The sequence below is a fragment of the Dromiciops gliroides genome, chromosome 3 (genome assembly GCF_019393635.1).
Source record: "Dromiciops gliroides isolate mDroGli1 chromosome 3, mDroGli1.pri, whole genome shotgun sequence".
NCBI classification, from domain to species: Eukaryota; Metazoa; Chordata; class Mammalia; order Microbiotheria; family Microbiotheriidae; genus Dromiciops; species Dromiciops gliroides.
In genome coordinates this window covers 461,231,581-461,255,582 of record NC_057863.1, presented here as the reverse complement: position 1 = coordinate 461,255,582, position 24,002 = coordinate 461,231,581, and the positions used below count along the sequence as shown (strand labels likewise).

General features: G+C 38.9%; 1 protein-coding gene across 3 annotated transcripts in view; it reads left to right on the top strand.

The window, feature by feature from the left end:
• Positions 1 to 24,002, top strand: part of GPD2 (glycerol-3-phosphate dehydrogenase 2) — a 214,008-nt gene that overhangs the window by 84,614 nt on the left and 105,392 nt on the right. For all 3 annotated transcript variants that reach the window (XM_043991224.1, XM_043991226.1, XM_043991225.1), the window contains exon 3: positions 3,280 to 3,451. In XM_043991224.1, the coding sequence (XP_043847159.1) occupies positions 3,280 to 3,451 (172 nt within the window). The remainder of the gene's footprint in view (positions 1 to 3,279; positions 3,452 to 24,002) is intronic.

Here is a 24,002-nt window from a genome sequence, read left to right as displayed (position 1 = left end):
AAAGCTTGGTAATATTCCTCTCCTCTCCTCTCCTCTCCTCTCCTCTCCTCTCCTCTCCTCTCCTCTCCTCTCCTCTCCTCTCCTCTCCTCTCCTCTCCTCTCCTCTCCTCTCCTCTCCTCTCCTCTCCTCTCCTCTCCTCTCCTCTCCTCTCCTCTCCTCTCCTCTCCTCTCCTCTCCTCTCCTCTCCTCTCCTCTCCTCTCCTCTCCTCTCCTCTCCTCTCCTCTCCTCTCCTCTCCTCTCCTCTCCTCTCCTCTCCTCTCCTCTCCTCTCCTCTCCTCTCCTCTCCTCTCCTCTCCTCTCCTCTCCTCTCGTGGGGCAATGAGGGTTAAGTAATTTGCCCAGGGTCACACAGCTAGTAAGTGTCAAATGTCTGAGGTCAGATTTGAATTCAGGTCTTCCTGAATCCAGGGTCAGTGCTTTATTCTCTGTGCCACCTAACTGTCCCCTATTTCTTATTTCTTATTCAAGTGGGACTCAGAAAATATGTTAAGTGCAAATGTGGTGACAATAACCTGGAGAATTAATTATTTAGATAGACAGTGACAGAAGGGAATCTTTATCAATAAAAAGGCATCAGGACAGATACTGAATGAGGCTCTTTTTGATCTGACATCTCAAATAATTGACTGACTAATGACCGTACTTTGCTACAACTTAAAGTGATTAGTAAAAAGCACTTTGGAGTTAGATTTTTATGGGCAATTAGCAAATTTTATTTTATCTTATGAATTAGTATTCATCTCAGAAATTACATTTAACTGGTGTTGTTCAAACTGTACTTCCCTGAAAGAGCTTTAGAGAGTAATTAGGAATTAAAATTTTAATTTAAAAAATTACTTTGCTGATGAGCAGAGTGTGGTTTATTCCTTTCTGTGTTATTCTGAAATGAGACCAAAAACATCCTCTGTTAGGTTTGGCTTACAGAGGATGTATATGCTTCTTCAGAATGTTGTGTTGTTCATTTAAGAAATTATGAAGAAATAAAAACCATTTATAAATTGTGCTTAGGTTAATTTTGGGGAATTTAAAGAAATTTTTTTTGTTGTTTTCTTGTGGAGCAATGGGGGTTAAGTGACTTGCCCAGGGTCACACAGCTAGTGTCAAGTGTCTGAGGCTGGATTTGAACTCAGGTACTCCTAATCCAGGGCTGGTGCTTTATCCACTGTGCCACCTAGCTGCCCCAGGAATTAAAAGAAATTTAAAATACACTTAATAACTAGATGCTTATTACATGCATTTAGGAGTTCTGCTCAGCATAATATATGAGCTAGCTATTATGGGATTTTTTTTGTGGCTGGAGAGATGGAGTATATTATGGTGCTTTGATAGTGGTAAATTCTGGCAACTGCCCTTGGTCAGAATGATCATCCTTGTACAACAAGAAGTTCTGCTAAACAAAATGGTTCTTTTACAAATGTACTTCTTTCAGCAGAAAGATGAGGGACTATGTAGAGTGTTTCCTATACTGTCCAGTATTTTTGCTTTGTTCTTTTCGTTTTTCCTTTGTTACAAAGGAGTACTTGAGTATTCTGGGGTGTAGTGTATCTGGAAATGACTGGTGTAAAAACAAGGGCATCAATAAAAGGTATTATTTTAAAAATAAAGATATAAAAAGTAGTTTTGGGGGGCTTTTTTGGGTAGAAATCTGTTTGCTTATAATTTTACACTCAATTTTTCACCTTCCTATAGATCAGTGAGCCTCAACCCTTTTTGTGTCATGGGATGCATTTGGCAGTTTAGTCAAGCTTGTAGACCCTTGCTCAGAATGCTTTTAAATGCATGACACAAAATACATAGTTTAATTTCAATATAATTGTTTTCTCTGTAATTTTGTCAGTATTACACAAGCTCATGTGTCCCTAGGTTAAGAACCTTTGCTTTTGTTTTAGAGGAAAACTTAGAATTAATAATTATTATACTAAACTAAAATTTTTAATTCAATAAATTAAATGAAAACTAGTTCATGTATTTCACATTTTTAAAAAAAGTGCTAGAGTGTGGTTTTTAAAAATCATAAATAATAACTTCATAAAGCAAAGCATCTTTCCATTGTTTATTCCAAACACATATTTTGAATAAGTACTTTCTAGTTAGAGATGAGTAAAGCTGGAGACATTGGAATGTCTGGGGCATTTTCAGCTATCCCCTCCTCCCAAATAAAAAAGGAAAAATATAAACAAAAATTTAAAAGAAATTGTATAAAGCACAGCAGTGTTTCTAGCATGCTTTTTTTTCTTTTCCTTTTTTTCTTTTTCTTTTTTTTTTTTGCAGAGCAATGAGGATTAAGTGACTTGCCCAGGGTCACACAGCTAGTAAATGTCAAGTGTTTGAGGCTATATTTGCATGCAGGTCCTCCTGAATCCAGGACTGGTGCTTTACCCACTGTGCCACCTAGCTGCCCCTGTGTTTTATTTTGGTTTTTTTGACTCAATCTAAATGATGTTAATCTGTTTGAATTGTGGCCAGATAGCCAAAAATAGTTTAACTAGATGTATGTTTTCCTTATTTGAGATTATTGACCGAAGAATCAATTAAAATAGGGATACTTGTGCTGCTTTAATATAAACAGGGGCCAGTGACTACAACTTATTGTTAATAGTATCTTCCATTAATATAGTGCTTTATGGTTTATAAAACATTTTCTATATCTCAGTCCCATGAAATATATAGTGCAAGGATTATTACTCCCATTTTGTAGATAGGAAAACTGAGATTCATAAAGATAAAACTATTAGCTTGTTGTCATGTGACTACTAAGGGACTCATAATTAATACTTGTCAGAGTTAGCATTTATTAAGCACTTACAATGCATTACATACATTACTAAGTGTTGAGGATACAAATACAAGAAAGCAAGACAGTCTCTGTCCCTAAGGAGCCTCCATTCTGATGGGGTGGGGGTGACAATGCATGTGGGCATCCTGGAAAGGGAGAGGGTCACAGGTTATATGACTGGGGCATGGTTTAGACTTGGTGGCCAGGGAGAAAGGTAGAGGTCTCATTCCAGGCCAGATGAGACAGAAGATCACCTATCAGAATCCACTGTTGTTTCAGGGACTGAGTCCAACTTTCTGGTGGGGTAGAGATGGTCAGAGAGTCTGGGTCATGTTAAGGAGATGGCGGGAAGTGGCCAGACAGAGTCCAGTATGCTCTCCTACTATACCATGCTGGACTCTGGTAGTGTTCATCTGTATTCTGTATAGTCCTTCTGTGTGCTTTATTAACATGTAACCTAAAATGATGTATCCAAATGAGAATGGTTTGTTTCTGTTTCAGATCCACTTAGCCTCTGTTGAAGCAGCAGATTGTTTTTCGGATATTCAGCTTAGGGAACTTCCTTCAAGAGAAGCTCAGCTTTCAAGTCTCCAGAGTACTACTGAGTTTGACATTCTTGTTATCGGTGGAGGAGCAACAGGAGCTGGCTGTGCATTGGATGCTGTTACCAGGGGTAAGGCCTAACATGGATGGGGGTGACCTAAGTGTCTATTTGATTTCTCCACAAACAGCAATTTACATATGTTACATGTACTTATTATGCTTGTAAAATCATGGCTCAGACACTTAATGACTGTGTGACCCTGGGCAAGTCACTTCACCCTGTTTACCTCAGTTTTCTCATCTATAAAATGAGTTGGAGAAGGAAATGGCAAACCACTCCAGTATCTTTGTCAAGAAACCTCCCAAGGGGGTCATAGGGAGTCAGATACAACTGAAAATGAGCAAAGGACAAAAGAACATCTTGGATGAACATTGAATGGTAAATGAATTGAGCTTACTATCATTTAGAATGATAGTAATAATAATAACCAACATCTGTATAGTGCTTACTATGTGCCAGTCACTGTGCTAAGTACTTTATAATTATTAACTCATTTAATCTTTACTACAACCCTGGGGTCAAAGGGGCAAAATGTAGGTATCATTATTATTCCCATTTTACAGATTAGAAAATGAGGCAAATAGATGAAGTAACCTGTCCAGGGTCACACAGTCATTAAGTGTGTGAGACCTTATTTGAACTCAATTCTTCCTGACTCTAGGTTCAATGTCTTATACACTGTACCACTTAGTTGTCCCTAGAAGAATAAAATAGGCCACCTTTCAGAAATTGCCTGCATAGCTAAACAGTTTGTCTTAGGGACAGTATATGACTGTGAATTATTGAACATCACAATCTCAGAAGTACCAATATAGTAAGTAACCCACAAGACAATGAATGGAAGGCTGTAGCACATACCAGTGATGACTGGTATATCAGAAATGGTAGGAAATCCATTTGTGACAATTAAGGCCAGAAAAGACTATGTGTTGGTTGGTCATTTAGTAAGAATAAATGATGACATGTAGACATCTCCGGTGTTACAGTTCTCTAGTATACTGAGTAGATTCTCTATGGAGTACTTGAGAAAGACCTTGTAATGAACTCCTGTAATGAGACAGCTTGGAGAAGTTGTATTCTATACTGTTGAAGGAGTACCTATCCTGAGGACAATGACCCACATTGAGGGAGTCAAAGGCTCATTTACATCATTACCACTGATCAGAGGAAGAGTGCTAAGGTGAGAGGTAGATGGAATCAAGCCTGTTTGACTTGTCAGGTAAAGAGAGATCTTTTGACAAAGTTATAAAGCAGTAAATATGTCAAGTTGTTTGTGCTTGCAGGAAGACAGTGTGGATCATGTTGTCTTCACGTTTGGGTTTAGCTTCCACATTTAATTATGTTAGATCTTGTCAAGCTTCAGTGTTTTTCTTTTCTTTCTTTTTTTTTTTTTCATCTATAGCATAGGGATAAAGAGGTAACTTTTGAGTAGTGGATAGAGACCTGGTTTTGAGATTAGGAAGACCTGCGTTTAAGTCCTTGCTCAGACACAGACTTGCTCAGTCAATAGACATTTATTAAGTACTTACTATGTGCCAAGAACTCTGCTGGGGAGACAGAGAAAGGCAAAGGGCAGTCCTTGCCCTTGAGGAGATCACAATCTAGTGGGGGGGCGGGTTAGACAGCATGCAAACAACTGTGTATGAACAAGCTATATGCAGGATACACTGATTCCTTTTCCACTGTATTAGACCATTAGACATACATCTATATATAGGTATAAGGAACATCTTGGATGGGATATATAGGAAATAATCAACAGAGGTAAGATACTAGAATTGAGAAAGATTGCAAAAGCTTTCCTGGCTCTATGATTGTGGACTGATTGCTTAACCTTAAATCAAAGAGAAGATAACAATTCAGTGTGCATTGATAAAGAAGTTCTTTAAGTTAATGAGAGCGGAGTTCTGATTCTCCTTCCCTCTAACCTGCTACCCACCACCCCCCAACAATAGTAATAAAGATATTAATCCTTAAACTATTTCACAGGTTATTGTAAGGAAAACACTTTTTAACTATAAGAGATCTTATAAATGTGAGCTTGTGACTCCATAAGGGTGCTTTCTCAGATTTACTGTGGCCCCCAAATTTGTCACCTGGTACTCAACTTTGTAATGACTTTTTTTTGTTTGTTTTTTGATGGGGGCAGTGAGGATTAAGTGACTTGCTCAAGGTCACACAGCTAGTAAGTGTCAAGTGTCTGAGGCCAGATTTGAACTCGGGTCCTCCTGAATCCAGGGCCAGTGCTTTACCCACTGTGACACCTAGCTGCCCCCTGTAATGACTCTTGCAGAATGATCCTAGGCTAGTCCTTAGATGACAGAGACATACAGTCCATCTCCAAACTGGTAGGCAAAGCTGTTCAATATTGATGGAGTCTGACAGAGCTACCATTCTTCAGTCACCCAGGCTTGTAACCTTGATATTATTCTTGACTCCTCACTTGTCATCACTGCACATATCGAATCTTCTCAAATCTTGTTTTGTTTTCTAATCTTTATTTGTGCGGCTTTCTTTCCACTCACTTAGCTGGTGCCCTGATGGAGGCCTTCATCACCTCACACCTTGTGGTTGGTCTTCCCGCCTCAAGTCTCTACTCACTAGACCAATCTTCTGCTCAGCCTGCCAAAATGATTTTTCTAAAGTGTATCTCTGACCATGATCTTTCTGCTCAAGAAATTCTAGTGGATCCCTCTTACCTCCAGGATTAAATATAAAATGCTCTTTTCAGCATTTAAAGTCCTTCATCACCTGGCCTCTTGTTCTTAGATATGATTTTCCTCAGCATTCTCTACAGTCTCTACCAGTAACACTGGTTCACTCCATGCTCCTTGTACCCAATGTTCCAGCTCCTGCCTTTGTGCCTTTTCATTGGCTGTCCCTAATGCATACAATTGGGCAGTTGGGTGGTACAGTGGATGTAGTGACAGGCGTGGAGTCAGGAAGATTCATCTTCCTAAGTTTAAATTTGGCCTTAGACCCTTAATAGCTATGGGACGCTGGGAGTGTTACTTAACCCTGTTTGCCTTAGCTTCCTCATGTATAAAATGAGCTGGAGAAGGACACCCCAAACCACTCCAGTATCTTTGACAAGAAGACCCTAAATGAGGTCATGAAGAGTTGGACATGACTAAAATGATTGAACAACAACAACAACAACAACAACACTGTATGGAATACTCTCCTTCCTCCTCTCTACTTCAAGCTCTCAGCACAGTCCCTGGCACTTTGTACTTGTTGACTTGATTTCCTGTCCATCCTCAAGTCTTAACTCAGATACTGTCTTCTGCAAGAGACTTTTTTGCCTCTCTCCTACCCTTTCTCCCACCTCACATACCTTCCTTCTGAGATTACCTTCCATTTTACACTGTAGGTATCTTTTATGTACGTAGTGATTTGCATATTGCCTCCTCATTAGAATGTGGAGACTTTTGGAAGACCAGGACCATATAGTTGGTTATCTTTCTCTATCTCCCCAGGGCTTAACATAGTGACTAGAACAGAGTAGGCACATAAGAGATGCTTGTGGATTGATTTAGGATTGAAAGGATTGAATATCCTAGTGTTACTTCTGTGCCATTAAGAGGTATCAGAGAGCAGGATTTTGTTGAAGGTGAATCATTTCTGGGTTACTCTGTAATTCTTCTGTGGGATATCCTTTTTCCTCCTTCAGTATCACAAGATCTGTGTTTCCAGTATTGTGGAGGTACTGTTCCCCTGACTTCTCTTCTGGGCCTTCCATGAATTTCATGAATTGCTGGAGTAATGCACAATTCCACCCCCCACCCTGGCCTGGTCCTCTCCAGCACACTTGGTTGCCAACCTTCTGGTGATGACTCTCTCCAAGCTTAGCTGGGTTCTTGCTTAGCTGGATTCTTGGGTGACAACCCTACCATCAGTGGAGCTGTTGAGAGGCCTTTCCAGCTTAGTAGTACCTGCCAGAATTTTTACTCTACTTATAGAGTCTTCAGGAAAGCAGCCATAACATATTGAGACACTGAAGTAGGATTTTATTAGAGTCAGGCATCATAGTATAATAAATATTAGAATTTTAAAGCTCCCCAAAGTTGTCTAGCCTAAGCCCTACATTTTTTTTGGGGGGGGGCAGGGCAATGAGGGTTAGTTAAGTGACTTGCCTAGGCTCACACAGCTAGTAAATGTCAAGTGTCTGAAGCTAGATTTGAACTCAGGTCCTCCTGAATCCAGGGCTGGTGTTTTATCCAATGTGCCATCCAGCTGTCCTCTAAGCCCAATATTTTATATTTGTGGAAACTGAGACACCTGCCAAGGCTAAGTGATTTAAGTGAAAAGAGCCTTGGGTGAATGACTTAAGCTTTCTTGTCCTTATTTGTAGAATGCAACTGATTATTCAGAAAGACACTGGAGAAATAAAGCTCTTTTTTTTTGGCAGGGCAATGAGGGTTAAGTGACTTGCCCAGGGTCACACAGCTAGTTAAGTGTTAAGTGTCTGAGATGGATTTGAACTCAGGTCCTCCTGAATCCAAGGCCAGTGCTTTATCCACTGTGCCACCTAGCTGCCCCTCAAAGTAAAGCTCTTAACGTTATGAAGTCCTCAGAGGATAAATCAAGTCCCTTAAATCAGAAACATTATTCTTCATGTGATAATTTGTTAAACTCAATGGATTGCCACTTTGTGTGTGCTCCACTGGAATCCATTCATTGTGAAGAAAACACAGCTAGGTGGCAGTGGATAGAGTGCTGGGCTTGGAGTCAAGAAGATAAAAGTTCCAATCCAGACTCAGATATTTACTAGCTATGTGACTCCTGGATAAGTAACTTAACCTCTGCTTACCTCAGTTTCCTAATCTTTATAATAGGGATCATAATAGCATCTGCCTTCCAAGGTTGTGAGGATCACATGAGATATTTTTAAAATACTTCATAAACCATTAAACGCTATATAAACGCTAGCTATTATTAAAACATGAGAATGGCCCCTAGCATATTGTGTCAGCTTTCTATGGTCGGTTTTTGGTAGAACACAAATGAGAGTCATAAAGGATAGGCAGGAATATGGATGGTTTTTGATTCACAGTGGAGTAAATGCTGATATGGAATATAAATACTCATTTTGATGAGCCATTGGAAGAATTTGTTAAATAACTGGTACAACAAACCTTAAAACTGGTGTAAAACTGGGTTTTTTTTTTAACTTTTTAAGGAATGAACAAATTATAGAGATTTCTCTTAAGTTATTTTTAATAAGCAAAATGTTGGGAGAGTTGAGGTATTTTTGTTCAGAGTTACCTTAAAAGTATTATCACTCTACATGCTGCATTGGTCATGTGGTAAATAATTCTGTTTGTGGGTTTTAAAAGTTGTGCTTGTAATTAGTAATTTCTAAGAAAGGATATGCATTTTTAATAGCTTTAGGCACATTGGTTATGGTTTTAGAAAACCCAACAGATTAGCTAAGTTATATTTGCATATTGGTTTTTATGGTTTATTTAAAGTAGTTGGTAAACCCATTTAGCTCTACAAGTACAGTTTTCATGCTTGTTTCCATAATGTTGGTAGGTAGGCCTCCAGGGGAAAGTAGAATTTGTAATTAAAATGTACAAAGAATTGCTGAAGGTAATCTATATTTATCCTTTTACTGCATTTTCTGATTGTATCAGTAGTGTTCTGAAGTGTGAAATAATCATAGGCATTTGGTTAATGACTTGTTCATTGTTGCTGTTCATTCATGGAATTTGCTCTTTTATTATGTTTGATGCTTCACTTAACAACAAATTTTGCTTTCTGTGTCTTTGATATGTTTTCACCAAATTATTCCTGATTGTATCCATTAATCTTTAGTCACATTTGACAAAAATAAATTACTGTGATCTTTTAAAGTTACCAATAATAATTAGATTTTTCAGGACATCAAAGTTTTGGAGGGCCAGTAGACATTAAAGCTCTTGTATATCATGGGTGTATAAGCTCTTGGATCAATGTGATTTTGGGGGACCCAGAAGAGGCATGGTGAAGGAAAAACTACATATTCTTTTCTTTTTTTTTTTTAAGTAAGGCAATTGGGGTTAAGTGGCTTGCCCAGGGTCACACAGCTAGTAAGTGTTAAGTGTCTGAGGCCGGATTTGAACTCAGGTCCTCCTGAATCCAGGGCCAGTGCTCTATCCACTGCACCACCTAGCTGCCCCCCAAACTACATATTCTTAATATTTGAACAATGCACTACTGTTTTACCAACCAATTACTTTTCCTCCTAGCAAGAGATTCTGTTTGCTTCTTAGGGGATATTGTTTTGCAAACACAATGACTCCTGGCCTTCCTTCTCTACCTATCCCTGCACTATACTATCCCTTCTGGTAAAAAAGATCAGGGTTGGTGTGTCAGAAAGAAAATGCCACCTTACTCTGGATTTTTACATGCTTGCTATGAGTCAATTCTGTGATATTAAACTGCTCCAAGAGAGGCAGATATAAGGAACTGATCCTATAGCTTTACTCTGTACTCATCAGACTATACATAAAGTATTGTGTTTAGCTGTGGACACCACATTTTAGGAACAGTATTGATAAGTTGGCTTGTATCCAGAGAAAAGAAGTCTTGAATTTGGACTGAATCAGGATCATTTGAAGGAACAGAGGAGCCTTAGCTTGGGGAAGAGAACATGGTAAAAGGACATGATAATTTCCTTCTAAATATCTGAAGGGTTTTCATGTACTGCTTGGCCTAACTAACCCCCACTTCCTTTTCCTCAAGGTCTTAGCTGGGTTTGGAATCAAGAGCCCTGGGTTTGAATCCTGGCTCTAACACTAGCCATATCATTCAGGCAAGTCCTTAAACCTGTTTGAGCTTCAACTTTTTGTGTGGAAAATGGGAATCTGATATTTATGTAATCACCTTGTGATGGTAGTATAATATAAAAGGGTCTCATAAGCTTTAATATGCAATACAAATATGAATTGTCTCTTTCAATTCAACAGACATTTATTGCACACCAAGTAGTATGTACAGCACCATGGTAGATGCAGGAGATATTAAGATCAAAATGAAATAGGTCCTGGCTTCAACAAGATGAAATTCTGCTGAAAAGATAAAATACATATACTTATTGTCACAGATTTTTTTGTCTCCTACTATCTTCTGGCTTCCAATTCTTCAGGGTAATTTCTAGATTTTATATTTACATCTGTTAAGGAACAGTGACTAGAAGGCCTCTTTCTGACAAGGGCAAGCATTACATCTTTAATTTTTAATTCATAGACAATACACATATTTAAGGGTAGATGATAAAAGCCAGCTAGAATGACCCAAACTAAGATTAAATATAATCTTTTTTTTTTTTTAAGTGAGGCAATTGGGGTTAAGTGACATGCCCAGGGTCACACAGCTAGTAAGTGTTAAGTGTCTGAGGCCAGATTTGAAGTCAGGTACTCCTGACCCCAGGGCCAGTGCACTATCCACTGCGCCACCTAGCTGCCCCAGTATAATCTTTTGACTGTCTCTGCTTACTGCTGATTTGGAGTCTTGGGTTTCAGACATCTAACTGATTGAGGGTTAGAAATTCCAAAACCCATTTTGCGGCCCTATCAAAAAATAATACCAGGAGAGGAACTGTGTGGTGTTTGAGGATACAAAGTCTATTTTTCTTCCAAGAACCTCCATGATTGGCATACAAATAAAGTTGAACAATAACCAAAGCTAAACAAAGAAAGCAAGGTCATTGTTGTAGACCTTCTTGACTCACATTCCTACCTCTTTTATGTATGTTTACCAGCAGCAAAACTCTGGGAAGCACAAAACAACCTTATTTCTCTACATATAGATAATTTAATGCAAACTAATATGATGAAGGAGAGTGTAGTTAATAAAATGTGGGAATATTTGGATGTGTTTTTTGTGGGAGAGGGCAACTGAATTGAGTATGGAAGATTCTAAGAGGTTAGAAGTGAGGGACATAAAGTCTGCATGTGGCACATGCATTTACAAAGGCATGGATACAGGAGATGGAATATTGTGTTGGGACTAGCTAGTAGGCTAGTACTGTAGAATCCATGAGTGAAAAGCTTTTCTAACATTCTTCCTTTCTTTCTCAGCCTTCTCCCCAAACCACAACTATGGTCTGGTGCAGGTCTATATATTTATTTTAAAGGCTAGATGCAAGTGCCATGAGTCATTTGGGAGTGGGATGTCAAAGTCCCTGAAGGAAATGATTTTAATTTCCCAATAAATCAAAGGTAAACACAAATGAAAGTGAAGTTAAAATCATATTATGTAGAGTACTCTGAAGTACTTTGGCAATGATTAGAACAGTGTCTAGGGGCAGCTTGGTGGTGCAGTGGGTAAAGCACTGGCCCTGGATTCAGGAGTACCTGAGTTCAAATCCAGCCTTAGACACTTGACACTTACTAGCTGTGTGACCCTGGGCAAGTCACTTAACCCCCATTGCCCCACCAAAAAAAAGAAAAAAAAAACAGTGTCTAGATGATGGTAGAAAGGGCAGGGGGCTGTTTTGACAGGGTCGGGTCATACAGTTTTTAACTGGTCTGATGATGAACAGAAGAGTGCTTAGATTGTCCTTTTTACATATTACTTCATTTTAAAAAATGATCTGTATAGTATTGATAGGAAATCTTGACCAAGGTGAGACAACAGTTTTTAGAACTGTCTAAATAATAGTTTGGAGACAAAGCAGTAATATAGAAACTTGCAGTTTGGGATAGGGAGGAATGAAGTGTTTTTTGTTTTTTGTTTTTTCCCCTATACCTTGCTGGATTAAGATTACTATATACCAATTTTTTTGTTTTTTTTTGAGGGGCAATGAGGGTTAAGTGACTTGTCCAGGGTCACACAGCTAGAAAGTGTCAAGTGTCAGAGGCTGCATTTGAATTCAGGTCCTCCTGAATCCAGGGCCAATGCTTTATCCACTGTGCTACCTAGCTTGCGCTGCCCTCCCTCCCTCCCCCCCCTCCCCCCCCCCCCCCCCCCATTAAGATTAAAAAGAGCTAACATCCTGATGGGGAAAAGTTGTAGGAATTCCATTCCCACATTCAACAAGCTCAGGTAACACTTATCAGTAAAAGTACTGGCAAATTGAAACACACTTTTATGAAACCTACATCTTGGTAAGGGTCTCTGTGTGGGGCTATTCTAGCATTTCTAATTAACTAATTAAAATTTATAGTGCATTGTGCTTACAAATTATGACCCCAATTACATTGCATATTTACCAGACATTTCAGATAAGGAGTCATCTTTGTTTGGATTGTTGATTCTGTTGCTGAGTATGCAAATTCTTTAAAGGGCCAATATAAATAAAAAATACAGAATTTTATGTACACTTTGGACTCTTGTTCCTATATTAAAAAAAAAGAGATTGACTAATCTCATCAATCTTTAACTTTAGAAATCAGTGTCATGTCTTGGTTATGTTTTTGGTTATGGTTCACCTAATCTCTAGTATCCTAAAAAAGTATGCAAAGTATGTGAGCCTTGCTATCTTCTATTTCAATTTATTTCTTCTATTCAGTGGACCTTCTTCCCAAGAGAGAAATGCAAGCAGGTACTAAATCAATTCAATATGTAAAATTCCATTAAAACGAACAGATTCCTTGCTAGAAAATGCCAAGTCAAAACCTAGGCCATGACTTATGCTGCTGATGCTGCAGCCCTCCTTTGGACAGGGGTAGGGAGATAGAGTTCTACAGAAAAGGATTCTCTGCTTCATATTTCTATCCTTTGGTTCTTTAGCTGTAGAGTCATAACTTTAGAGCCAGAGGATTCTTTGTTTGCCTTTTAAAATCCTTCATACTCTGACCCCTTTCTATTTTTCCAGACTTAAAGCACAGTGTTTAGCACGTTAGCCATTGCTGTTGCTGTTGTTATATTATCGCCCTCCATTGCTCTGTGATCCAGTGACACTGGCCTCTTTGCTGTTTTTCACATAAGGTACTCTGTCTCTTAATTCCAGGCATTTTCATTGGCTGTCTCCACTTCCCCCCAATAGTTACGTCTCTTCCTCCTCTTGCCAGCCTGGCTTTTTCAAGTCTCTGTTAAAAATCTCACTTCCTACAAAAAGCCTTTCCTGAGCCCCTTAGATATTAGTGCCTTCCCTTTGAGATTACCTGCAGTTTATCCTGCCTATATCTTTTTTGGTACATAGTAGTTTGTGTGTGATCTCCCCCATTAGACTGAACTTCTAGAGAGCAGGGACTGTTTTTGCCTTTCTTCATGTCTCCAATGCAGGTGTGGTCCCTGGGACATAGTAGATGCTTAGTGGATGATTTTCAACTTGAAACGATGGCCAAAGGCCATTTAGAAATGGGGCCCAGAGATTTGGCTTAGGTTTGTTCAAAGTCATGGAGGTACTAAGTGACTTAAAGTAGGAGTTTGAACCCCACTCCTCTGTCATGGAATCCTTTGGTCTTTTCATAGTACTCATCCTGCTTCATAGTACACACACAAGCAGATCATAATAAAATAAGAAAGACAGTGTCATAGATGTAGCTTAAAGTTTGTATGTCTTGATTTAGTACCCTTCCTTTACAACCAAACCCTGTTTTGGCTACCTTTGTACCACTGATTCTTTCAAGATGGGCTTATTTTCTATTAGAAAGTCAGAAGTCAGAGAATTGCTACAGATGAATCAACAGTGGAGTCTGTCAGACTCTTTATTTTAAGGGTGCTGGGGACCTTTTTCTTTCCATATACCAAAATTCCCAAGGCAAAGAGAAATTATATTGAAATCAATCTTTGTGTGACTACCTTTTTGAGTATTTGTTTTTTCTATGTTACCCCAGATTTTCTGGGGATTGAAAAATGAGCCTTGCATGTATGTATCACTAGTGGTTGGGGAACAACCTAGAAACTAATTGTTCTTCAATTCCAAAAAGGGGGAGAAGGGACATTTTGTTTGGTGCAAGAGAACAGCCAAATACATGCCAACATAGGTCATCTATTTCCAGCATTGGTGCTCACCCTTTTACACCATAAATATCAAGGGGCCTCCTATGTAACAGGTCAGAGGGCTTCCTGAGTGCCTCTTGATATCTACTGCTCATTCATGGCAATCTGCTCTGGGAGTAGAGATGGCTAGGCCTTAAGTCTTTTAGTAGCCACAGAATCTAAGGAATTATTGGGCATGACTAAAGATGTCAAGTGTAGGACTAATGAGGAGGAACTTCTGCTACAACTGTCTTACAAATTGTGCTATAGTCTCTACGATCTGTTTAGAGGTTAAACAACCTCTACCCAAACGACAAGCTATATTAATGGGGATGCCAGTAGTATTGCAGTAGGGTTGTATATTCCAGTACCAGACCTTTTTCTGTAATGATAGAATTGAAGGTAGGAGGTCACATCCCACTAAGTCCAATGTCCCCTGTTCATAACCTTGACAATTTCCTCAACTCCTCACCCTCCCTCATGCCCCACAGCCAGTTAATTACCATATCTTGCTATATTTACCTCCTCACCATTGATTGCATATGATCCTTTCTTCTTCAGTACCTTTAAGCTTCAGAGGCTTTTCATCTCTTGTTTGGCTATGTGACCCTAGGCAAGTCACTTAACCCCAAATGCCTTAAACATTTGGGGCCATCTCCAGTCATTCTGATATCTATCTTGCCACCAGACTCATGTGGCTCTGGAGGAGAGAGTAAGGTTGGTGACCTTGCACAGTCCTCCCTCACTTAAATCCAATTTACTGCAAGTCATTGCATCACCCCTTTTCACGGTCCTCTTAGAGAATAAAGGACAAACAACAACAGATTGTAATGATAGCCTCCTAATTGTTATCACTGCCTCAAGTCTTTCACCAAGTCCAGTCTGTATTACACACTACTAGCAAATAATTTTCTTAAATGCACATTTGACTAGATGACCCCTCCCCCCCTTCCTCCCCCAACTGAACTCTGGTGGCTTCCTATTGCCTCTAGGATAAATGTAAAATCTTCTTTTTAGTTATTAAAGTCCTTCATAGCCTAGCTCCAAGCTATCCTTCTATCTTTTGAACAGCAGTTGGCTATTATTCCCCCCTTCCCCCCTCCAGCAATACAGCCAAACCAGACTACACACAATGCTCTGTCTCTTTTCTTTATGCCTTTGTATTGGCTATCTGGCATCCCTGAAATTCACTCCCTCTTTATCTCCTAAAGCCTCTCTCTTCTTTTAAGGGGAAGTTCCATCTATATCTTCTGTAAAGAACCTTTTTCTGTTTCCCCCAAATGCTAGTGGCTTCCTTCCTTATTAAGCTACCTGGCTTTTAAATACTTTGTATATACTTATATTAATTCACTTGACACCTAACCTTGTTCTTCATCCTCACCATGACCTCCAATCCCTTTATCCCTCAGTTCTTTCTCAGGCCATAAGCTCTACACTAACTACATTCTCCTCCCCTAAAATGGGGTGAATCTGTTTAGCTCTGCACTGTTTTCTACATTTAAATCTCTTGTCCTCTTGTCCTATCATGGATATGCCTTGCCAAACTCCAATCTTGGATTTCCTACCATCTACCACTTTCACTTCAATTAACGTGCTACTGAATGGTACTAGGGACAGCTAGGTGGCACAGTGCATAGAGTGTCAGGAAGTCAGGAAGACTCATCTTTCTGAGTTTGTCCTCAGACACTAGCTGTATGGCCCTGGGCAAGTCACTTAACCCTGTTTGCTGCAGTTCCTCATGTATAAGATGAGCTGAAGAAGAAAATGGCAAACCACTCTGGTATCTCTGCCAAGAAAACCCAAAATGGAATCACAAAGAGTTGGACATGACTCAGAGTGACTGAACAACAAAAATGGTGCTAGAACAAATCATGAAACTCTGCTGAGTGCACTACAGATTTATGTTGCATAGTGGGCCCTTGCTGCAGCAAAGTAGTCTTTCTACACCTCCCTAATCAATTTTCTCTCTTCTTTATCATAGCAGCTATTCCAAACTTTTTTATTTCTCTCCAAACTTCCCATGGGACCTCCTCCCCTCATCCTCTCAGCTAAGGACCTCAACTTATTCCATCTGCCCTTTCTTTCCCCTTTCTCCTCATCTCACATCACTCATAAGCTTTCCCTTATCATCTCTTTCTTCATGCCTGTATCACTTAAAGAGGTAGCCTTTCTTCATGCTAACACAAACCCATCTAACACCTCATCCCAGCTTCTTCAGAAGATTGCTCCTACTATATGCCCCATTCTTACTAATTTTCTGTGTCTTCCTATTTGCTGTCTGCTTTTCTCTGTCTAAAAATATATCCATCTCTCCCCTAGTTGAAAAAAAAAATAAACAAATTCAACCCTGTCTGGATCTGACCATCCCCAATAGCTATTTTCCTATCTGTCTCCACTATGTCCTGGCTGAACTCCTTGAGAAAACCATCTCCATTCCATTCCTCTACTCTCACTCTTTTCTAAACCCTCTGCAATCTGACTTCATCATTCAACTGTAGCTTCACTCCAAGATCATCAGTGATTTTTTATTGGCCAAATTTACTGGACTTTGCTCAATCATCATCCTTTTTAGTATTTTTTTTTTTTTTTTTTTTAGTGAGGCAATTGGGGTTAAGTGACTTGCTCAGGGTCACACAGCTAGTGTCAAGTGTCTGAGGTTGGATTTGAACTCAGGTCCTCCTGAATCCAGGGCCAATGCTTTATCCACTGTACCACCTAGCTGCCCCGTCATCCTTTTTAACCTCTCAGCATTTGACACTGTTGATTACCTTTTCTGCCTGGATACTTTGTCATGATACTGCTCTCTCCTGATTATCCTCCTACCTGACTGACAGACTAACTGACTGCTCTTTCTTAGTTTCCTTTACTGGATTTTCTTCCAGGTCATGGCCACTAACTCTTGAGTGTTCTGCAAGGGTTTGTCCGGGGCCTTCTTCACTAAGATTTTTTTTTTTTAATCTCATTAGCTTTCAATTACAATATCTATGCCAATGATTTCCAGATTTGTATATGAAGCCCTAACCTTTCTTCTGAACTCATCTTGCATTTTTTTTTTTTAGTGAGGCAATTGGGGTTAAGTGACTTGCTCAGGGTCACACAGCTAGTGTCAAGTGTCTGAGGTTGGATTTGAACTCAGGTCCTCCTGAATCCAGGGCCAATGCTTTATCCACTGTACCACCTAGCTGCCCCGTCATCCTTTTTAACCTCTCAGCATTTGACACTGTTGATTACCTTTTCTGCCTGGATACTTTGTCATGATACTGCTCTCTCCTGATTATCCTCCTACCTGACTGACAGACTAACTGACTGCTCTTTCTTAGTTTCCTTTACTGGATTTTCTTCCAGGTCATGGCCACTAACTCTTGAGTGTTCTGCAAGGGTTTGTCCGGGGCCTTCTTCACTAAGATTTTTTTTTTTTTAATCTCATTAGCTTTCAATTACAATATCTATGCCAATGATTTCCAGATTTGTATATGAAGCCCTAACCTCTCTTCTGAACTCATCTTGCATTTTTTTTTTTAAGTGAGGCAATTGGGGTTAAGTGACTTGCCCAGGGTCACACAGCTAGTAAGTGTTAAGTGTCTGAGGCCGGATTTGAACTCAGGTACTCCTGACTCCAGGGCCGGTGCTCTATCCACTGCTCCACCTAGCTGCCCCTTCATCTTGCATTTTTAACTGCCTTTTGGGCATTTTCAACTCAGCATATCCAGAACTTCTTCTGTCTCCCTCCATCCCTTTCCTTTCCCCTCCTTCCACACTCACACAAACACACAACAGTTCCCTCTTCCAAACAATTTATTACTTTTGAGGGTACCACCATCCTCCTATCATCCAAGCTTACAATCTCAGTGTTATCCTCACCTCCTCTCCTGAGCTCATTCCACCTAACCAATTTCTTGTTAAGTCTGGTCATTTTTGCTTTCATGGTATCTCTGTATATGTGCCTTTTTCCCCATTCACAGAGCCTCCACCCTGGTTCATGCTTATCAAGTCCTACCTGGACTATTGCAATAGCCTTCTGGTTCATTTTCTTGATTCAATTCTCTCCTCACCCCAGTCCATCTTCCATTCAGCTGTGAAAGGAATTTTCCTAAAGCACAGCCTCAGCATGTTACTCCTCTACTCAATAAAATCCATGTCTGTATATTGGATTCTCCAAAATCTAATATAAAATCTGTGTTTAGCTTTTGACTCCTTTCACAGCTTGGCCCCTTCCTGCCTTTCTAGTCTTCTTAACATGTAATTACTTTCCTCCATGTATTTTATGATCCTGCAGCACTAGCTTTCTTTTTTTTGTATGATTTCTTTTTTTTCCTGTACTCCATCACATTTGCTTCTTTACTGATTATCCCCCATTCTGCAGTGGTCTTGTTCTCCTTCCCTTCCTGGTTTCCCTGGCCGCCTCCTACATTCAGCTCAAACCCTACCTTCTGGAGGCTTTTCATAGGCCTCCCTTACTGTTAGTGTCTCACTCTGAAAATACCTTACATTTGCTCTGTATATATTTGTGTGTGTGTATATATGTATATATGTATATATTTGTGTGTGTGTGTGTGTATATATATACACACACATATATACATATATACACACACATATATAGACGTATATATGTTTGCATGTATATATCAATACACACATTATATATATATAATATAATTTTGTATGCACACATAAATATTTCCATATTGCCTCCCCCATTAGAATGTAAGTTCCTTGAAGGCAGGGACCATACATTTGCCGTTCTTTATATCCCTAATACTTGGTTCAGTGCCTGGCATATAGTTAGCACTTAATAAATGGTTGTTGAATGATTGATTGATTTTGCTGTATCTGTGCTTGTTGTCTCCCTCATATAGAGTATCTTGTTTTATTCTTTGTACTTGTATCATCAACACCTAGCTTGGTGTCCTAATAAATGTTGATTGAATAAAGGTGTCTCCTTACTTTAGAAGGTGGTCACTGAAAATTGGGCATGGAGTTCCATCTCTAAAGGGAATGGGAGTATGGAATATCAGGGATCTAAGTAGGACCTCCAAATATTTCTACCTTAAATAGTCCTCTGAGATTAGCAGGTGATTTGATCAGGCTTTATTCAGCAACTGCGTGTGGGGAATTATATATCCTGCTCTTTCAAGCAGAATTCCAAAAAGAGATTTAACAGTCTGGCTATTTAAGGAAAATAATTAGTGACACACCCCAAGGAGGACTGAAATGGAATTTGGGACCAAAGATGGTGGTCATTGACTATCTGGTGGTTATGGTTTTTGCAAAATAGTTTTAACATGCTGTTATTACTTGCTCATAGAAAATTGATGGCACTTTTCAACATAAAATGCTTATTCTTTTTATACCTTATACCCTGCTTTCCTTTTCTCCCCTTTAGCTCCTATCATTAAATTTGGATGCCACTTTTTAACAAACATTATCTTTTTCCCTTCTAAAAACAAGTTCCAGTTCAACCAATAATGCTTATTTACAAGGCAAAAGAAAATTTTAATTGAGGTAATTAGAAGTTCAAATAAAATATTTCTCTTACCTAATTGGGTAGTACTTCTGCATTATTCTTTTTTTAATCATAAAATTATTTTATTATTTTCTAGTTACATGTAGAGACAGTTTTCAACATTTGTTTCTATAAGATTTCTAGTTCCAAATTTTTCTCCTTCCCTCCCCCTTCCCCAAGACAGCAAGCAATCTGACATAGGTTATATATGTACAATCACACTAAACATATTTTTGCATTAGTCATGCTGTGAAAGAAGAATCAGAGCAAAGGGGGAAAACCTAAAAAAAAAATGTAGAAATAATATGGTTCAATCTGCATCTAGATTCCACAGTTCTTTTTTTTTTTCTGGATTTGGAGAGCATCGATCAACACACAATGTTGTTGATACTGTGTACAGTGTTCTCCTGGTTCTACTCATCACACTCAGCATCAGTTCATGTCAGTCCTTCCAGGTTTCTCTGAAATCTGCCTGCTCATTGTTTCTTACAGCACAATACTTCTACATTATTCTATTGTAGCTTTCCTACACTAGGTGTAGTTTGACCTCATGAGGCTATTTGGTTTGAGAGGGCATGTCTTCCAAAACAGAATACTCACTTGTACACCAGAGTACCACTTCAGTTTCTCATAAGCTTGGCATGGCTGATTTAGGATTTGCTTCTATACTGGTTCTGTCCATCCCCATATAATTCCAAATTCACAAATGCTACAAGGATTTTGGTGATCTACCCAAATTTCTGCACAATTTATGTGCCCTACTCCTGCCACCTGTGGTGAGTGGATAAAAATTAAATCATTTATTAAGGGCTTGCTATGGGCAAGTCACTGAGTGGACTGGTTAAATTTGTGCTTTAGGAATATCAGGGTAGCAAAAGGATTGAGGACAGACTGAGACCAGTTAGGAGGTTATTGTGGAGAGGTGATGAGTGCCTAAGTATAATGGTCACTGTGTAAACAGAAGGAAGGATAGGTGAGGTTTGTGGGCTGGCAGTTTCTTTGGATAAGACAGGGATGCTGAGTGAGAGGGAAGCAATAAGAATGACCCCTAAGTTGCAAATTGGGCATTTGGAAGAACTGGCAGTGCCCTTAACAGAGGAAAGGGAGAAAGTGGGTGGATTTTGAGTAAAAAGATAATGAACTCTATTTTGTTCATGTTGAGTTTGAGCTATGTATAGGGCATCAATGTCAAGACATGCACTCAGGTGTTTTTAGTCAAACATCAAAGACAATAATTTTAACCCTGTTCAACCCCTAAAGCCAGAGAAGACAAATCGTTTCAAAGGGACCTAAGTGGCACAGTGTCTAGAGGTAGGCCTGGATACAGGAAGATGTGAGTTCAAACAAGGCCTCAGATGCTTATTACTAGTGTGACCCTGGGCAAATTGCTTAACCCTTGCTGGCCTCAGTATCCTCAACTGGGAAAAGGGGATAGGAATAGGATATGGTTGTTGTGAGGACCAAATGAGATAAAATACTTCACACAGTGCCTGATACATAGTAGGTCCTTAATGCTTATTTCCTTCCTTTCTCCTTCCCCTTCCATTCTTAATACTGCCCAATTGAAATAAAACTCTACAAAGGCAAGGAACATGTCTTCACATCTTTTGGATCATCATCAGCTAGCTTGGATCCTTAATTGTTTATATTTCTCAAAGGCTTGATGGATAAAGAAACTAACATAGACCTAGGGATATAGTAAGAAATGTTTAAATAGTACGTATTCTGAATGAATCATATGTTTGGATTCTGTGGATTGATTCCAGGGTAAGGAATTAATCAAATCGAGGCAAACAAATGTGTGATGAACTATTCATTGTGATACAGAAACATTTGCACTGTGTCTCTCATTTTACAATGTATTCTAGATTGTCATGACTTCTAGGGTTACACACATGTTTTTGGAAAAAATATTTTTTTCTCTTGTATTTAAAAAGAAGTCTTATTGATTAAAAAAACCCCACATAGTTATCATTTCCTAATAATCACATTCCTTGGGGCTTTCCCCCATTATCACAAAGTACAGTTAAGAAAAAGAAATTACTGCATCAAATCAGTCTGATCCCATGAGACTCATTCTACACCTCCAGTTTCTCCCCTGCCCCCTCCCAATTTCTCTACCAAGAAGAATATTTCATTTATCAGTCATCTGGAATCAAGACTAATGATGCTTTTAAGTATTGTTTTCTTTCATATTATTATGGTCATTGTGAATATTATTCTCTTTACTCCTTACTTTGCTGTGTATCAGTTCATATAAGTCTTTCCAATTTTATCTGAATTGCTCCTAATTATAATTTCTTACAGAATAATTATATTCTAAAAGAAGTGTGAGGCAGTGGATAGAGAGCCAGCCCCAGAAAGACCTGGGTTCAAGTCTTAACTCTGACATGTTGTTGTTGATCGTCCTTTGGCCGACTGACCTCTGGGCTATTCACTTACCCTCTTAGTCTCGCTAGGCAATTCTAAGTTGTAGAGCAGATGCTGGTCTATATTATTGGAAGGAGTTTCCTTACTTCAGAAATCACAGGTCCTATCCCTAGCACATTTATTTTTTTAGCCACTTTTTTTGCGGGGGGGTGTAAATTACTATATTGTTATACTTTCCCCCCCTATGAATAATTTATTGGTGTATTTTCCTACATCTTTTATGACTGAATTTAACAAAACATAACTGTAGGGCCAACAATCCAGAAACACAGTATTGTATCTTCAACATAATTATTTGTAGAAACAAAAATGAATCTTTTATTATTTATTTGGTTCTTTATTATTTAGCCAGAATATTAGCAGTACCTACTCTTGAATCTAAGTTCACTACCCTTTTCTTCCATAGTTTCCAAAAATGTTGCCCTTTCGAGTCAAGGGAGTTACTTTAGTTTTCTGATGATATTTAAACTGGTTGTTTTAAAAGTGGCCCTGTGGTATTAACTACCATAAATGATTTGAGTATGGGCTTAAATTCTATTTTTCTGAGTGTAGTGGCTGTGAAGCATTCTGGTTATTCTTAGAATAATTGGATTCTGTCATACTGAGTCCCTCATGTATCTGCCAAGCATATCTGGGTCTCACGGCCCAGAATGTGTTGTGCACCTTGTGTTGGACTTAGACCCTTGGCTAATATCCCTGAGCTATTTTATGGGACTCTGGGGGTTGCCATAGGGGTAAGCCTAACCCAGTTCTGGATAGGAAGGAGGGAGTGGGACATTTTGAAGTCTGGGCTATTTCTAGTCAGGTTTCAAAGGCTGTTTGTTCTCTTATATAACATGCCAGAAAAGTCTTTAGAACTCTTAAGTAATGGGAGATTGGAGGGAAGGAAGTGAAAAGAAGACTCACAGTTGGCCTGGCCTTGCTTAACCTCATTCTACCCTATTTTAATTTTTTTTTCATGTATCATTTGCGCTCACATGCTCTGTTCGCACTATATTAAATTGCACCTACTTGTACATTTCTAAGTATTGCATCTTTCCATGTTTATACATTGTCTAGTTGGAATTCTAAGGTTTTGGAGAGAGCCAGGCTAAGAACTGGAAAATGATATCATAGAGTTAGATTAGTACAGGTGTTCTTAACCTGGGGGCTGGGGACTTTTTTTTTTTTTTTTAGTATTTTGAGAACTATATTTTGATATAATTGGTTTACTTTGTAATTTCATGTGTTTTATGTATTTGAAAACATTTTTCTGATATTAGATTCATAGGTATTACCAGACTTCAAAGGGATCCATGACAAAAGAAGTTAACCTTTGAGTTAAAAGGAACCTTAGAGGTCATCTAATACAAATCTCTTATTTTACAAACGAGATAATTGAGTCCCAGCGAAATTAAGTGAATCCTGATTATAAATCAAGCACTCTTTTCCCTATACCAAACTGACTAGATTAGAGACCTTGGGAACTAGTTTGGAGTCAGGGTGAGGCTGCTGAGCATATTTGAGGGCGCATGCACCTAAATATTTGGGAAGCTCAGGGCATTGGACTGACTGACATTTTGTTCCTTTAAAAGCATCCACCTATTATGACTGTGTAATTGTGCTGTGATATTTTCTAACTGTGTTCCACCTAACGTTTAATGTGCTTCTAGTCTGGTTTGACTTTTTTTCCCCCTAGGAAGAGGCTAAAATCTCTTCATTATAATATAGACAGTGCAGTGCACTTTGAATACAAATTTATCCATGTTCAGAGTAATTTTTCTTGTGATT